The following is an 18,050-nucleotide window of genomic DNA, read 5'->3' as shown; positions in this document are numbered from 1 at the left end:
GACAGAGGCAGGTCTTCATTTACATACCACCTTGATTTAAACTGACAGGTGTTCAGGCTTAGCTATCCATGTTCATGCACGTGTGGAAGTGGTTTGTTGTTTTATTTTTGGTTTTTCTATATTATCTTTGCAGATACAGAGTTAACATCTGTACTTCATGAAACATGGGTAGACTTCTTCACCCTTCTAACTACATTACTGTGGAAGAGCGGCCAAGTATCTTTTCCATCTGTGACAGCAGCCCTTGCAAATCATTGTACAGCAATAATTGGTAATTATTTCTGATTGGTTTTAACCTAGCAACTAGTAAATAAAAAAGACAAATAGAAAAGAGGGGCAGGCCTGTTTAGATACTGTTAAGTAATTACCAATTGCATATCCAGAGTGAAAACTAAATGTGTCCAGAGTTTGACTGACCTTTTCTTTTAATAGGATTTTTATAACTCTTTCATATATCTTGACTAACTTTTGAGCTGCCAGAAAAATTCACAAGTTTTGTTTGCGTACGTGGGTTAGTGATTCTTGTTATAAGCCTTAACGAAATATGGCACCTTTGAGTAGAGCCTGAAATGATCCATTACTACTTCATTTTTTTCCTAATTGTTTGGGTTTTTTTAATCTTACATAAAAAGAAAGGAAACTTTTGAGGGGAGATAACAACAGATACAGGATTTAAAGATTATTATGCAGGATTTTGTTTGTTTATGTGTTTTTTTCCCTTCGTTATTTAATTGCCTAGGCAAGGCTCTCAGTCACCCACATTCTGTGATGTGTTTTGATACTGAAGTATAAGCATAGTCCATCCAAGCTTGTGATTTCAGCCAGATGCATGTTAGGTGATCTGGTGAATCCAAATCCCGTTGGACATAAAGCAGCTAATGGGTACTGTTGGTGTTATAATTTAAGCTGTTGAATAAAGTGAGGAGAGTTCAGAAAATTGTCGAACTAATTAGTGATTTAAAAAATGGAAATTGCTTTTTTAACTTTATACTAAAATTAATGCAGAGCGATTAATTCATACAAACCTGTAAAATGTAAACATTTCTTTCTTAGATTTTAAAATACTTATCAAATATAGAATTCTTTGTGCAGTGCACAGGTATAATTGCTTCTTGGCTCATATAATTTTTGATGAGTCTTTCTGAGTTCCAGAGAGCTTAAGCTTTATTTACAATGAAATATAAACATTTTGTTCTGTTTAACCTTTTAGATACCATTTGTGATTGTATTCATCTGTCAGCTACATATCCTGCTTTATATACGGCTAGTTTACAGTTCCTGTCTGTACTTCTGAATGAGGAAGGAAGACGGAAGCTCCAAGATAGACAAAGTGTATGTCAAAATCCAACTATTAGCTTTCTTCTGGATCAGGTTGAAGGATGCCAGGCATCAGTAATTCAACTTACTACATTAATCATTCAGGTATTTAAAATCTGATGATGTGATTTCAGAGTATATATTTGCATTTTTCTATTTTGTTAAAAAGCATTATAGTCTCATAAAAAATCATTTCCAGTTATGAACCAGGACATCTTTAATTTGAGACCTCCATTACACTTATTGTTGAAATTCATGTAACAAGCTGAACAACTGAAAAGAAGCAACTTCTAGGAGTGCCTTGCAAGGCAATTATGCTGCAACAGCATGATTTGAAGTCTTGCAGACAGAAGATGAAACATAAATGGAGAATGTTTGCCAAATGCTGATATGCTTTTTTTCCCTGCTTTTCCAAATGTGTAGTTAGATTTTTAAGGTTTGATATGTAGTTATCCCCCTTGTAAAGGACAGCATTGTTGTTCTTAACAGTTGTCCTCATAAAAATTGTGAGGCGAAATGAATCATTAAGCCTTCCAGTTCATTCACTGATAGTCTGAGGTTGATGTTGTTGTGCTTAAGGAGCATATATTAATGTATTTTCCAAGCTAGTTTTAATTGGCTGGATAGCATGTTTTCATGAATTCTTTTAGGAAATTGTTGCCCAATATAACGTATATTGATGACAAGACCTTTTTTTTCTAGATATTTATTCTGAATGTTCTGTCTTTCTGAATGTTCTGTCTTTCTTAATGTAATCTCATTATTCTTATATACCCTTTTGTATACTGTACCTAATAATAATTCTTTTACTTCCTTTATATTTATATCCTTCACTTATTTACAAGCTGTTAAAATATCTTCTGTTGTTTAGTAATAAGAAAATTTACACATGAATTTTTTGTCCAATTTTATTTTCCCTCATAAACCAGTACTTCTATCTATATACTCATTGTCCTTCTTTGAATTATGTGCAGTTTATCACTGTAACAGTGATAGTGCTTCATAATTAAGATTTTAGGTTTGTCTGAAAGACACATGTTTCGTACAACATAATGTAGCTGGAGCCGGGGTCTTGTAATTATTTTTTTTCAGAATCATGTAGTACTGTTTTACTATGTAAAACATTATTTTTTCAGCATGTATTAGTGTATATTGGTTGATGTGACCAAAATAATGTTGTTTTAGTATCACTTCATCTCCTCTCTTTCTACGGTTGCTGAATTCTTGTAGAATAACCTCATTCCTACCAAGACTCGTCCTGGTCTGGCAAACATCTGTCACTCAACCTGTGCTGTACCACTGGGACTGTGTTGCATTTTTGTGGGGCAGTAGTGTTCTGTCCACTGAGAACCTGGTATGTTTTAGGGAGGAGAATTTTCCTAAAATAATCTTTCTTGGCATCACTGTAGAGGACGCTAAAACTAGAATTCCCCATGACTTTGGCAGCTGACTTTGGCCACTTAATTGAAATCCCATAATTTGCTAAATATCCTGTTAGGTTTTTGTCTTTAGTCCTAACGCATGTGCCCAAAACTTAACTCCTCAGCTCTGGCACAAAAATACAGTTACATGAAAGTATGAGACATACATGTGTTGTGTTGTAAGTTAATAATCTCTATTTTTGTACAAGTATACATAGCTAATTACCAGTCTTCACCAGGAAGGAGTGAGGATTTTTATACTGACATCAGAAAAAGTCTATAAAATGAAGAATTAATTGAAGCCAGGCCAGTGAAAGAACATCAGACACTGACATAGTTTGAGTATCATAAGAGATAACTTCCTTTTAACTTTCTCTTTGACTGTTCAGAGCCATAGATGGACATTGCATTTTGTTCATAAAAGAGTTCAAAATATAACCTGTGCTCTCTGGGGTTTTATAATACATGAAAAGAATATAGGTGCTATGAACCCAAGAACAGAACAGAGTTGGGAAAGAAACAGCTTCAATGTTTTAGAGCAAAGTACGTATTATTTTTACTTCCTGCTCTGCCAGTGGTTATGGAGAGGCAATTGAAACAGAAGGCCATAGGATATAAAGTAAGCTATTAAAAAAAAAAAAAGACAAACAAACAAAACAAAACCAACCAAAAATATTTAAGTATGATCTTTCTTCAGGAGAAGCACTCAAGCAAATAATTGACTAACATAGAAAAGGCCGTGCGAGAGAGTTTTCAAACAGTCAGTCATCTCCATTAATCATTCTAATTACATAAAATCTACAGATAGATGATATGCAACGGCATATGGTTACTTAGGTCCCAGTCTGCAAGTGTGAATGTTAACAGACTAGGTCCTATATTAGTATGCAGTATTGCATACAACCAATTTAGTAAATGCACGTGCTGACTTTGAAGGGGTTTGGTGCTTTTGCTCATGTAAATTTGAACCCTTAAATATGTGTTTTCAAGATCAGAAGTAAAAGAAATAAGGAAACAAGAATCCATACATACAGTCTCAAATTTAGACCCTACCTGTTCTTCCAAATATAAAATTTATAGTGTTTTAGAAAAGCTGTGATCTCCGCTTCAATTAGCTTACAATGTGTGCAGACTACCATAGCTGGATATAGACTATAACAACTTATTTATGGATATGAATACTACTTCTAATATGTTCAGTTTTTCACTTTGGTAATGAAATTGCATTATTTATAGGTCTGTGAAAGAAAATCTTCAAAGGATGTGCTGAAAGAAGTTGCTACAAATGCATTGCTGTCTCTATTAGCTGTCAGTGAAAGTGCCCAGAAATGTGCTTTGGAAGGTGAGTGTTCCAAAATGTTTGTTAAATGTGAGGGATCCACAACTTCCCTGGGCAACCTGTGCCAGTGGAAGAAATATAGTGGCAGATATCTCCGAACTTCAAATCCCATGCTATATACCTACTTTCTGCTCTTTCCCGGTGTATTGTTGGTCCACTTAGCCCTTGCTTCAGTCAGGCTGGTTCTTCTGTTGATGACCTACTAGATCATCTAAGACTTGACTTCCTCTGAAGGCACTACCGGTTCATGAAGTGCATCACATTCTGTGCTAGAGTGCTTCAAGTCATCCTTGCTGTGATGCAACGTTTGTCTTAGACAAGAGGAAGGGGACTTCTGGGGTTCAGATATCTGAAGGTATCTGTAGCTCTACATCACCTATTCAGTTAAGGACTACTTTTTAAGGTACAAATGTGAAGTCAAATGCTTGGAAAGGAACAACACCATAGTGCAGGACAGGATGACTGGGGAGCTGAAAAGAACCTTGAGGCCTTGGTAGGCAGCAAGCTGCATGTGAGAAGGCTAAAAGCATCCTGGGCTGTATTAACAGGAACATAGCTAGTAGATGGAGAGGAAGGGACTCTTTCCTATACTTAGAAATTTTTAGACCAAATCTAGAATAATGCATCTATTTTTGGCCTAGTACAAGACGGACACCAACGAACTGAAGCAACTTCAGCAGAGGGCCACCATGGTGGTTGTGTCCACCTGTCCTTAGAGGGAACGGGCCATGTTCAGCCTGGAGAGGTTTTGTGAGGATCTAATAGCAGCCTTCTCATACCTATGAGATCGTGAAGAAAAAGCCTTTTTTTTCACAGCAGTGCGTTGTGTAGGAGGATGTGAGAGAAAGGGCATAAATTGAAACATGAGAGTCAGACTGGCCGTAAAGTAACATTTCCTATTTCAAGGCAGTCAAGCATCTGAACATTGAACTGTTGACCACTATCCTCTGGATCATAGAATAATTTGGTTCAGAAGGGGCCTTAAAAGATGCTCTAGTTCTAGCCCCCCTGCCATGGGCAGGGACACCTTCCACTAGATCAGATGGATGTAACCATCGAGCCAATTCTTCATCCACAGACTCTTGAGAGATGCTACTTGTCGCTGATTTCCAGTCAGTTCATCCATCAAATCCATCTCTCTCCAATTTAGAGAGAATGTTGTTGTTGGGGGACTGCGTCAGAGGCCTTGAAGAAGTCCAGATAGATGACATCTCTACGTCTTTCTCTATCCAGTGATGTACTTGCTCCATGATCTTGTAATAAATTTAAACGCTCTAGATCCTAAGAAAGCACCTAACTCAACATTTTGCACTTTGAGTCACCTGAACGTTTTCTTTCCTTTACCTCATCTCAGATGCAGGAAATCTACTGCTATTAGGGAAGAGATGGGTAAGATAATTATGTGCCCTATCTTCTGAAAGCTTCAGTCTTCTAGACGGTATCATTGAAGATACCCTAAAGAGTTATGCATTGCTGTTCTCTTTATTCCAAATAATCTTCCCCTTTCCATCTTGTCAGCCCTTCCTCTTGCAAGACTGTTGCAAGAGGACTCAAATGTATTCTTGCTTCTTGAGATCATTCAACTAGATGTACTCGATCTTGGGGACAATAAGCTACTTCCTGGTATCAAGAAGACAACAATATGTTATGAACTCAAAGGATTTGGACATCTATATCCTTAACTATCAGTTCAGGAGGGTAATGGTAATCAAGAACATTGCAAGAAAGGTATCTTGTGTTTCATAAAATATTTTTGATTTTGAATGAACTTCTAAAAGTTAATATTTTTTGACTTCCAGTTGGCCTGATAGACAGCTGTATAGAAGACATGAAACACATTCACACGCAGCTGAATTTGGATTCCCTAAAGCCTGGGAAAGCACAGAAAAAAAAGGTAACTACAAAAACTGACAGGCTGATATGATAAGGCTTTTCCTAGCTCTTTTTTGAGGCAGACGCTATTAGTATGTGCTGCACGTGAGACAGAGTAAGTGACAACTTGTAGTGGATCTGGATACTGGGAATTCTTTAAAACTCAATTATTTTAGAGCTTTTACAAACTGTTTTTTCCTCATCTTGTTTCCACAATAATTTTTCTGTTTCTCACATTTTCTTTCTCAGTGCCTTTCAACCAGTGCTTGCCATTTTGTTTTTTTCTGTTCCTGTACAAGTCAATCTCCCTCCCACCCCAAAACCAGTCCCAGTTGGCTTGTACATGCGAGTCTTTTTTTTTTTTTTTTTTTTTTATTCTGTACTTTCTCTTTTTATATCTGGCTTCCAATTCTAATTATTTTCCTGTCCTGCATATTTGGTCTGAATATTTGTCTTTTGTCATCAGACTTAGTTGTCCCTGTCTGAAATTACTTCTTAGAGGTTTTTTTGCCTCATACCTGTGCTCCTTCCACTGTCTATCTTCCCAGTTTCTTCCCTCCATTCAGCATTTTTGTAAGCCTTTTTTTAACCTCCATTCCAATTGTTCCAGACTCTCACATAACCCAGGTCTTCCTCATCTCATCTATACGTAATTTCTTTACATTGTACAGCAGTTTCATAATGTTTTTATTTCAATCTGCTTGTTTTCTACCACTTTCATCTAAGAGAATTATTAAAATACAGACAATAACTTCTGCTGTCAAGTTTCATATCTTGTCCACTCCCACATAAAGCAGAAATTGCAGAAGACATCTTTCTGCAGGATATTTCTGCATTGTTTGAGCTCAGTAGTACTTTTCTCTGAGTCACTGGCACAAGCAGACCTTAGCCTTTAGTTGTGAGAGTGTGGAACTGTGTTTTATAACAACGAGCTCTTAAAAGAATTTGAGTTTGACCCTGACATTTTAAGGATACAATATTTTTTTTCTTGAGATCTCTTAAATACACTTGTCTCTTTTACGAGAGGTGGAGGCTGAAAGGTATCCTGCCCCAGGTTTGTCCAGTAAGGTTTAAGTCAACTGATTCTTTATATTTCTTGGGTTGAGAAGGGAGAAGCTGTGGACGTTTGCTCCTATGCTAAATACAAAAGGAATTTAAATCTTGAAATTGAAGGAAAGCATCCTCTAAGAAAGATCAGACAGACTCTTTCTGTTTAATTCTGAATTTGTTGAAAAATATTTGCAAAAGACTTCATGTCAGATTTCCCTGCTGAGCTGGAGCTTTACGTTGTTATGTTATATGTAACCATGCTTTTCATCATATGTGGTAAAACAGTGCTTTCATAGTCAGATTTAGCTCATCTAAAAACTACCCCTTAGCCCAACTGGAGGCACAGCTCTCAAGGTGAAGTTATCAGAGTTATTTCCTTTTTGTCTTTCTTTTCTTCTAACTGTTAGGCACAATGTGTTTTGATTTAGCCTTCATTCTCAGGGCAACTGAAGTATTTTACCTGATATTCCTCTTCTTTCACAACAATGATTTTGCTAACGAAGGGCACAAAAAGTATTAACAAACAACCATGCTTTCAAAAAACCCTCTCAAAACAGGGTCTTGCCAAAATAAAGATACCCAAATATGAATAAATAAATATAGACTGTGCCATCAACACAATCTATAACTTCTTAAACCTCCTAAAAGTTTACCTGACAAGTACAACTCGTAGCTTGTGGCATTTTATAGGATTTAGCGCTATTTGTATACATTAATTTAAGACATACGGAAGTTCTTGAAGCAACATCTTAGAGTTAGCATTTTATTTAGCTAAAAATGAGACAAACCACTTATAAAACGCATTTGTAACGACAACTTAAATGTTTCATTTTCATCTGCTACACCTGACTTTCATTAGCTTTTTTGTTACAGATTTTTGCCTCATCTCTATATGTCATCAATTGTACATGATATGATTTATAAGCAAGCATTGTTACATCACCTTGTTTGAAATTAAGCATTAATTGTATTTTACATATATTTTTTTCCTTTATACTTGATAAAACAGGATAGAGATTAAGACACTAAGAATATAAAGATGGATTGATCTGACCTATTGTAGACAATGGCAAGATAGAGCTAGTTTATCCTTGGTTTTACCCAAGGAAGAAAAATAGGAGTTTCTAGTGAGTGAATCATTTGACTTGCTTTAGATGTCTGCTTTAGGATGGTACAAATACCCAGAAAGTGCTCCTACCTGCTCTTCATTAATTTTAAGAGAAATGGAGCTGTACGTTTTAATAAATGAATATGATGTAATATTTTAAGAGAAATGGAGCTCTCTGCATTTAGCCATATCAGGGCCCTTATAGAAATGGCATCTTGAGGGTGAATCCTAGCTGAGATCAGAAGGAAACTGCTGAAGAGATGTGACCAAAACATTGATGCCTTAGATTTACACCTCTACTTTGAAATCTCTTTCTTCTTTGTACAAAATTCATTCTGGTCTTATGTTGATGATCTTCCAATATTTTTTTCTGGATAGGAGGAAAACCTTATCAAGCAGTTAAGGTGTTCTATGCAGCTCCTCAGAAACTGCCTCTTTCAAAATGAAGAATGCAAAGTAAGTATTCGTATACTGAAATTCATGAGCACATTCAGTTTGTGAATGATGGTTATAATTTTTTCTTTCTGTTTTGAAATTATTATCAGGCCGGCTAAATTTAACCCTGATATTAACAACAAGAAATAGTTAGAAGTACAATATTATTCTCACCCACTAAGAGTATTTCATACGTGCATTAGCAGCTAAATGTTCATATTGAAACATCGTCTGCCAAAGGTTTCAGATCGCTATCATCCTTTATACCCATTTCTGCTTTGCTTAAATCAGTAATTCCAATTTGAAAGAATATAACTTGATAAATGGGTGTGGAGGAAAGTGTGGGGCCAGAAGAAAAGTGCATAAGATACACTCCACATCTGGGAAAGTACTTTTCTCTCTTTATTCTCCTCTCCTTTTTTTCCTTTCCCTTTCTGAAAGAAAATAAAAGCCCAAACACTAAATAATAATTTAGCATTTTTTTTCTGAGTTAAGTTACACTAATTGTGCAAGCATAATTTTGTTTTCATATTGATTTTTTTATTTCATCATTTTTCTTCTGCAGTAGCTTATCTTGAATTTCTTTGCATTTCAAATTCTTTCTTTGTGCTTTTCAGCTTCTTTTTTACTTCAGTTCTTCTGCCTACCTACTTCAGTTCTTCTGCCTACCTGTTTCTTCTATGGGGAAAATACTGCTTTCCTTTTTTTCATTCTTTCCAGTATTCTTTCTGATCACTACTCTTTGTTATTGCTGATACCTTTCACACATTTATTTCCATTTTCTCTTTCACAGTTTAATTTGTGTTGGCCTTCTAATGCAACTTGTGCTACTTTTATCAAATGCATTAGCAGAACCACAAAATTTCCAGACCTTCTAGAAGTGCCACTGTTAAGGACATATAATAGCGTCCTTTCTGTATAGAGAACAACATGTAAATTATAGACCTGAATAAGCCATCTGGTTATCCCCAATGTCGCCATAACTTGGCTGTGCCAATAATCAGATAAAATTGTTGTGAAACATTTTTCTTGATTTGCTGCTCTCTTGTATTTCCATGCTTTTTGAGTTCCAATATTTAGTTGGAGTAACCTTAAAACTTCGGAATAATGTGTTCTTGAATAATCACAGTTGGAATGACAAATCTTTGCTTTTGCTTCCATGTCTCTGTAATTAAAATGTGCTGGTTTTGACTGAGGTAAAGTTAATTTCATTAATGTTGATGTCAGATTTCTCCATATAGCCTTTTAAAGAAAACTAAGGGGACACAATAAGATAAGAAAATGCTTTTCTCAGTTAATTTATACTTCATTTAGAAAGTGTTTAATAATACAGTAGTTAATCTTGCTCCTGTTCTTTTAGATGGCAGCACTCAAAGCTCATCTTGTTCATGTTCTGCATTCACTATGGCCGTGGTTTTTAATAGATGATGACTCAATGCAAATAGCTCTGCATTTGCTTTGTGTCTACACTGCAAACTATCTGGCAGGTATGAGAGTCATTTTATGATGTAATACATCAAGATGTTAAACCAGAATAATTAAGACAGAACAGCATAATAAAGGGGAAAGAATGTTTATTACTACCATAAGAGGAAAATATAAAAGCACTGGTCCATCAAAGTCTATCACTTTTGATTTTAATACATTCAAGACTTTCATTTAGATCCTGTTATGCTCTGTTGGATTTAGGAAGAGTACAATGGTATTAAAGGATTAAATAGCATTTAATTCAAACCATTGTGCTTGGAGTTACTCTAAAAGTCCTGCCAAATGGAATAATATATTGTAGAAATCCTGCTCTAGGAATTCTCTCAGAGAATTGTATACCAATACTTCATACAGTTTGTGTTTCAGCCATTATTGAGAACATTCAATTTTTTAAATTATTCAATAATATAATTTAATTCTGTATGCAATATCTTCCATTTATTTATACATTGGGCTGTTTAGCTTGTATTTGACTGAAATATATTTGTCATAAGGACTCTCCCCTCTGTTTTAAGAAACCCTTTATTTCCACTGATGAGTAATCGTGTCCAGTACTAGAAGTCTGTTCCTTTTTCTGTTATGAATTTATCTCATTCCTGGTTAGACTCGCGTAATGATTTATGCGAGTTATTTTATACAAGTATCTGTTGTTTTCTCCCTGTTGATACCATAAGAGTTGGTATGGTTAAAGGTATTAATGGAACAGTCTCCAAGCTTTTTTACCCTCTTCTTAAGTTCATGTCTCCATAAAAGAGCTTGTGATGCTTATGTTTTTGGTTTGGGTTTTTTTTCATGAAAGCATTTTTTTAATATGGACTAAAGAAAGGTCAGGTATGTATTAGTGAAACACAAGATATAAAATTAAAGTGTAAAGTCTCATGAGGTATTAGAAATCAAGCTAAAATTATGATGGTTGCATATTACTATGGTACAAGGTACTGATAGATACAGACAGCACTTTTATTTCTCATAAAACAAAAATTAAGGAAGTTGTTAAACCTTTCAGATGTATAGACACTTCTTTTTCTGAACCAGCTTCAGAGGATCCCTTCAGATTCTGGTCCCAAATAATTGTTTAATGCCTTAGATACAATGCCTGGTTTTTAAGGAGACTTTCTAAGATGAAGCAATGTCTTCTCTTTAACGGCAGAATTGCCTCTTAGATTCTAGAACAACAGAACAGTAAATGCCTGTTTCAGGAAACTGCCACATTCAGGGGTCTTTCCATTCAAAGCATGTCCCATTCACTTCACTTTGAGTCAAAGTTAAAAATAATCCTTGCAAAAATGCCATCTCAGTCTTTGAGCTGTAAGACTGCTCTGTCTTTGGTTGCTTCTTCTGTAATGTATATGTGCATTTCTCATGATAAACATTTTGTTTCCTAAGGTTGTTCTTCACTTTGTTGGGCCAGTGGTGGACAATCGTCACTTCCCTCTGCACGAAGTGCAGCTGGCAATTCATTAATGCACAACATCTTGAAATTGGCTTCCCAAGTGTCGAATGATAGAAGCCCAATTCAGCAGGTGGTCTTTTGTCTTCTTTCTAACCTTGCTCTGTCTCATGACTGTAAAGGCCTTATTCAGAAGGTAAGTAAATAATATTCTTGATATTTGCAATATGATTGATTCATTTTCCTTTTAAATAAACCCTCATATTTCAATACGAATTGTCCTGTGGTCAAAGAATCATAGAATGGTTTGGGTTGGAAGGGACCTTAAAGATCATATAGTTCCAGCCCCTCCTGCCATAGGCAGGGACCCCTCCCACTAGATCAGGCTGTCCAAGGCCCCATCCAAGGATGTTGTGGGGGACCATGTCAAAGGCTTTACAGAAGTCCAGATAGATCACATCCGCTGGTTTTCCAGTGGCAACTGATCTGGTTACCCCATCGTAGAAAGCCACCAGGTTAGTCAGGCAGGCCTTGACCCAGTGAAGCTGTGGTGTCTACCTCTAATCACCTCCCTGTCCTCCATGTGCTTCTAGGAGGATCTGTTCCTCTTCCCTTCCCTGCCTGATTTCCTACATCTGGGGACTGAGCACTCTTGTGCATTATGGAAAGCATCCTTAAATATTTCCCAGGTCCGTTCTTCTCCCTTGTCCCTGAGGACCATATTGCAGGGAGTCTTACTGACTATTTGAAGAGCTGGAAGTTTGCTCTCCTGAAATTTAGGGTCCTGACTGTAGTCCTTGCCTGCCCCATATCCCTCAGGACCTTGAACTCCACCAATGCATGATCTCTGCAGCCCAAGCTGCCTCCGATCTTGAAGGAATAGATTTTCACCTGCTCAGAATCTCCTTGAAGTAGAGGCAAGCCCTGAGATTGGGAAGTGGTAGTGTATGCCATGTAAGCACACAAATATTTTTCTTAAAAGCTCATAATAATAGTAAACAACGCTATGGCTGTTAGTGAAAGAGGAGATACTATAGATCCTTATGGGTCCCTTCCAGCTCAAGAATGTCGATGATTCTACCATACCATTAACATTTGCTAATAATGCAAGAAATAATAAATAAGGAATCAAGAATATATTAGGTAAGTAGTGCACTGATTCAGTTAAATTGTTTCTAACTTGTTTTTAGGCAGAAATGCTAAGTATAAAGCAAAAGGTTCATGTCATAGCAGGAATTTGCCTTTAAAGAAATATAGTGTTTTGGGTCAACTTTTATGTATCTACGCTGCATAAATTATTACTGAAGAAAATGTCTTTTACCATATTAACTTTTAACCAAGATGTGCATTCTTTTTTGTATGTAATCCTTTCATTCTCGATTAATAATAGGACCCTGAATTATGTTAACGCTGCATTAGTACACTAGTTTTTGGTGAAGTATGCAGACTGGTAGGTCAAACAGCCGTGAACAAACCATGGCTTACTGTAAATTCTAACATCCTTTTTCTTCCTTCTGACAGAGTAACTTCCTGCAGAACTTTTTGTGTCTCTCGTTACCAAAAGGAAGTCATAAAAGTCCTGGCAATGTGTCTACTCCTTGGCTAAAGCTGCTACTGAACTTATCTTTTGGAGAAGATGGACAGCAGACGATCATGAAGATTAATGGGTTTTTAGACCAGGTTGTGGAAATTTGTAAATACAAGCATAAGAGCAGCCAGCATCTAGCACTTCTCATTCTACATAACTTATGTTTTAGTCCAACTAATAAACCCAAAATATTAGCTAATGGTAAGTATATAAAGGTTTTACAAGCTATTTTACTTTGAGAATATTGTGTCTTCCAGAGTACCACATTTTCATTACAATTTGCTTTACTGACCGGCAGCTCTATATTGTTATTTAGAAAAGCATTTTCAAAAAAATATTTTCATAGAAGTAATTATAGAAAACAGAAAAGCAAAATAAGACCATACAGTAAAAGGAAAAGCAAACAGTTTTTTATAAAATTGAGTTTTAGTGTGAGACTGATCATTTGAATATAGGATGAAATGAAATGGAATGAAAAGATCTTTTCTCAATGAAAAGATTTTTGCAGTTTTTCCAAACAGCTAGTTTTTCCAGGGAAAGCTGTAGGATTCCTTATGTCAGTCAGGTTGAACTCCCTAACTTCAGAAACAGTTTTAAAAAAAATCCTGGTAATATGTTTAATTATCAAAAAATATGTCTATGATGGAAGTTCCTGTCTTTCAGTTGGGCAAAACCTTATTAGCTCCTGCAAGCCATGGATGTTGAGACAAACTACTTTGTGTTCTGTCATTTGCAGAAGACATTTATCCTAATCATAAAATTTTGATCATGCAATATAAATTTAATGTATCAACATGCAGAGAATTTCCCCCATTTCCTTGCAGAAAGAATGCCTCCTGTCTTTAGTATAAGTTCTCAGCAGGTTTTCCATGCTTTTCATTTTTTCCCTAGATGCTGATTTGCTGCCTAAAATAAGCTTACATTATTCAGTTACATAATCTCTGATTTTTTTTTATTATGAAATGAACAAGCAGATTTGAAGAGCCTAGCTTCAGAGCAAGACTAGGAAATTAAGGCACTTACAATAGGATGGCAAATATTTCTCCCTGGTTACAAATCACCTATGTAGCAAGTGCTAAGAAATGCAGAAACATCTTAATTTCTGTTCTGATGTGGCTGTAATTGTGACTACTGGGAGTTATAAAACAGTTTCATGACTTAGTTCCTATGCGTAGCTGATGGTTGTACATAACATGCATATTTTATTGCCGATGGCTTAATTTTTTAGCATTGTTTGGTTTTGTTTTGCTGTATTCTTCTTAACACTTACTTCAGTGTAGTCTTTGAATTTTATGAGCATATTTATATTTAATTAATCTGATAATAAAGTTTCTGTAATCCCCCTGTCATATCAATACCTGTCATAGGAATAAGTGTACTTCAAGCATCAAGTGTAAATACATTTGTGTGCTTTTGATTATATTTTCTAGATGAGGTTTTTTTTACATTTTTCTCATTAGATAAAGCCATTGCAGTACTGTCTGCCTGTTTGGAAAGTGATAGTTGTGCTGTTCAGAGAATAGGAGCAGCTTCACTTTGGGCTTTACTTCACAACTATCAGAAGGTTAGTATTTGAGAAATACTTGAAAAAATTGTAATGTTAATTTTATGCTGTAAAAAATACAGTAATCTTTAAGTAAACAAAAATAAAGCTTACAGCAGCAGTTCTGTTTTGTTGTTTTAATCATATAGTTGCTCAGGCTAGGAGGCTTAACATATGTCATAAGAAAGCAGCTTGACACCTGTGATTTGTGACTGTAAATGCAATCTGTATGATCATACAGTCATATGCTAATTCTACAATTCCTGCATCTCATGTTCTCCTGAATTATTGTCATTTTCTAAACTTTTCTGTTCGTGTGAATGAGTAGGGAAGAAAGTGGAGTCATTGTATTTTGTGTGTTTGTGTGTGCTATAGGCAAAAGTGACTTTGAAGAATCCATCAATAAGGAGAAGAATAGATGAGGCTTATTCATCAGCGAAGCAAAGTAAGTCTTAGTTCCAACTAATGCCCACTCTGTTTTTTCCATCAGATAGATCATTAACACATTTCAATTTATATCATTACAATAAGTTTTTGTTATGCTATGAATTTTTGAAGAATACTTTTGTCTCTAAAATCTTGAGTAGTAACATGCTTCCTGCTTAAGCATCATACTTTCTGAAAGCTTGAGTTTTTCTCTCAAGTAACTGAATATAATTGTTAATTGAATAGCTTTTATATCTTAGGTTTCTATCTTCCACTCAAGAGCATCAATTCTGAAAGATGTTCAAACACACCAGTCTGGAGCTTCAGTAGCTAATGATGGATTTACTGGTTGTTAGACACATCAAGACTGAGCTTGCAAAAAACATGCAAATGTTCCATTTTAAGCCAATGAGTTTTCCTACCAATTTTAGTTACTCTGTAGATGTAGTCAAATTTTTTGTAGATGTAGTTTATCATCTGGGGGCCTTATAATGCAGAGTACTTTGCACAACAGAATAGGCATAAAGTTTCTACCTATGTTGAATACTGTGTGTCAGTATCCTAATAGAGATGTGGTTTTGCTAGAACATCTCATGATAATTCTTCCTGTTCTGTCCATTGATTTTGTCAACATATGGTTGTTTCAAACTCGTCCTTTACCAAGTCAACCATTAAACGTAACATAATGCAACATTACATATACTGATGGTGTGTTAATAAATAGTTTGCACTGTTCTTTATAGCATAGCTGCCACTGATAAGAGACTTCTCAAAATAAACTGAAGGAACAAGGTAGAAGTATGCAGCTTTTGCAGACTAGCACCTTGTAGCATTGATATCCATTTATTTATGTACTACCGTAGATGTTCTAGATTGAAATACTGATTTTTAATTCAATAAACACTTAAATGTAAAAATATCAAGATTTTATGCAAGTCTAATTGGTAACAGTTTACAGTTATGTGGAGTTGTCATCTCTGTTTTCCTACAGTAAGGTTCTCGAGTAGCCCACTTAAAGCTCTGATCACTTTACAGTGATAATTGGGCTAAAATGGTAGATTGTTCTTCTTAGTACAAGTGGGGGATTTTTTCAACATGCCTGTTGCTATTTTTAATTTCCCCCTTTGTCTTACCCAAGCAGAAATTTTGGCAAGATCAGGTCATGACCTCACTGTAACGCGGTGTGATCAAAAGGCAGTTTTCACTTTATTTGTTGCAACTAAGCACAGGTTTGGAAAGCTATTGAAATCTAGCCTTTTAGCCATTTCAAAAATCAAAACAAAAAATCCAGACTTTGCAATAGAAGGTATTAGTACTTTATTTGCTACTAGTAGTGTGGAGGTTAAGATCATAAAATAGCATGAATTCTAGCAAATCTTAGAAAAAAATAATTTTGTATGAAGAATCAACTAGAATTTCAAATCTTGTTTGTTCTCTTTTAGCTACTCCACAGCCAGAAGAAAATGAGCTACATGCCTACTACTTAAAATGCTTAGAGAATATAGTGCAGCTTCTTGATTGTTAACGATCATCAGATGACTTCACATGTTGAAATTGGAGAACTTATTCAATGGGAGCCTGAAATTTAAAGAAAACACTTATAGTCCATGGATTAGAAGCTGCTTACATGCTAGAGAAGAAATTTGTGAAGTGTTTGAGGATGAAGTTCATCACTTTGAACCAAAGAAATCACTCTAAATGTGATTTATACTATTTGTACTATAATCCCAATGGGAAACTATAATGATGCTACTATGTAAAGTATGTACACAGAATGAATGTATAGAGGAAAAGGATGTAACAAATCAGAAATTTTCTTAAATTATGCGTTGCATTTGCTACTGTAAAGTCTTAGGATTGCTGTTTTGGTTTTAATAAAGGGTTTGTTTAAATTGAGATCAGTGTTTGTTTTGAGTGTATTGCAATGTGTAAAGTTGCAGATTTGCACAGTGCATACTTAGCATGAAGAACTGAAAATGTTGGCAGTCAGGGTATGTTATACCTCTTAGGTATATAACAGCAGCATGTGTGTTAATTTTGAGGGAGTTTTCAGTTCAAACTGCTGCATCTTTTTTTTAAATGCTAACAATTGAAAAGGATCTCTCAATCACTTATATTACAGGTGACAGTTATGTTAACCTAGCATTTTAATCAGGATATGAGATACATGAATCAGTTTTAGTTACATCATCGTAGAAAATTTTTGAGACACAATCTGTTCGTTTCCAATTTATAAACACTTCAAATTTTTTCTCATGGAAAAAGGTCTGTTATCCACGCTTGTGTTTTCTTTGAACTGCTACCATGTAACTATTGTCATAAGTTTTTCAGTATTCTGTGCTAATATGAGTTTGAGAGAAAAATGTTTAAACATTGATGCCTGAACACATGACAATTCTGCTGAATGTGCTTCTGAAATATCTAGAAGTGTATTTAAATTTCCCTGAAAATGTACGGGTTTGTGTTATGGCAGGGACAGATAAAATTAAGCAAATGCAAAAACTTTGGTAACACCTCTAAAAGAATTGTAGCAAGGTCATGTTTACCTGTAATTAGCCTTTTCTTCATAAGGAGGTGCTGAAAGCATTTTCCAGTGACACCAGGCATTTTTTTTGTTTCTTCAGCGATGCTTGTAAATAATGTGTTACTTGATATTTCTCAGTTGAGATGAGTATGATGCCTGTAAAGGCTGAATTAAATCATTACTAGAAATGTAATTATCAGCTAACCTGCTCCTCCACCAAACAAAAAGTAAGGATGGAGCCTCAGACTTGATATACTGTGTAATTATTGTAACTTGCAAAATGGTTGTTAAATGCTGTGATGCTCGTCCTGTAGTGTTGCAGAAGAGTAAGTTGCAGGGCAGCAGAACACTCAACAGCAGAGAGCTCTGCAAGTCAGTCATACCTGTCTGGGCTTGGTGAAGGGGGTCTCTTACCCTCAGGCTAGTGAATACTGATTCTCTTCAGAGATATTTCAGCATACTGGACCCTAATGATTTCTCTCATAAATCAGGTTGTGAGTCAAAACGCAGATTGTTTTTGTTTGCTTTCTTTTTCAGAGACACAAAAAA

At 35.5% G+C, this 18,050-nt stretch overlaps 1 protein-coding gene across 3 annotated transcripts in view; it reads left to right on the top strand.

The window, feature by feature from the left end:
- Nucleotides 1-17,743, top strand: part of RTTN (rotatin) — a 74,469-nt gene extending 56,726 nt beyond the window's left edge. For all 3 annotated transcript variants that reach the window (XM_069853265.1, XM_069853264.1, XM_069853263.1), the window contains 11 exons: nucleotides 134-271; nucleotides 1,211-1,422; nucleotides 3,975-4,080; nucleotides 5,877-5,971; nucleotides 8,486-8,563; nucleotides 9,903-10,029; nucleotides 11,417-11,616; nucleotides 12,942-13,209; nucleotides 14,469-14,572; nucleotides 14,927-14,996; nucleotides 16,420-17,743. In XM_069853265.1, coding sequence (XP_069709366.1) covers nucleotides 134-271; nucleotides 1,211-1,422; nucleotides 3,975-4,080; nucleotides 5,877-5,971; nucleotides 8,486-8,563; nucleotides 9,903-10,029; nucleotides 11,417-11,616; nucleotides 12,942-13,209; nucleotides 14,469-14,572; nucleotides 14,927-14,996; nucleotides 16,420-16,502 — 1,481 coding nt within the window. In that variant the 3' untranslated portion in view covers nucleotides 16,503-17,743. The remainder of the gene's footprint in view (nucleotides 1-133; nucleotides 272-1,210; nucleotides 1,423-3,974; nucleotides 4,081-5,876; nucleotides 5,972-8,485; nucleotides 8,564-9,902; nucleotides 10,030-11,416; nucleotides 11,617-12,941; nucleotides 13,210-14,468; nucleotides 14,573-14,926; nucleotides 14,997-16,419) is intronic.
- Nucleotides 17,744-18,050: the final 307 nt, after the last annotated feature.

Source organism: Phaenicophaeus curvirostris, chromosome 3 (assembly GCF_032191515.1).
Source record: "Phaenicophaeus curvirostris isolate KB17595 chromosome 3, BPBGC_Pcur_1.0, whole genome shotgun sequence".
NCBI classification, from domain to species: Eukaryota; Metazoa; Chordata; class Aves; order Cuculiformes; family Cuculidae; genus Phaenicophaeus; species Phaenicophaeus curvirostris.
This window is presented reverse-complemented; position numbering and strand designations above follow the sequence as displayed.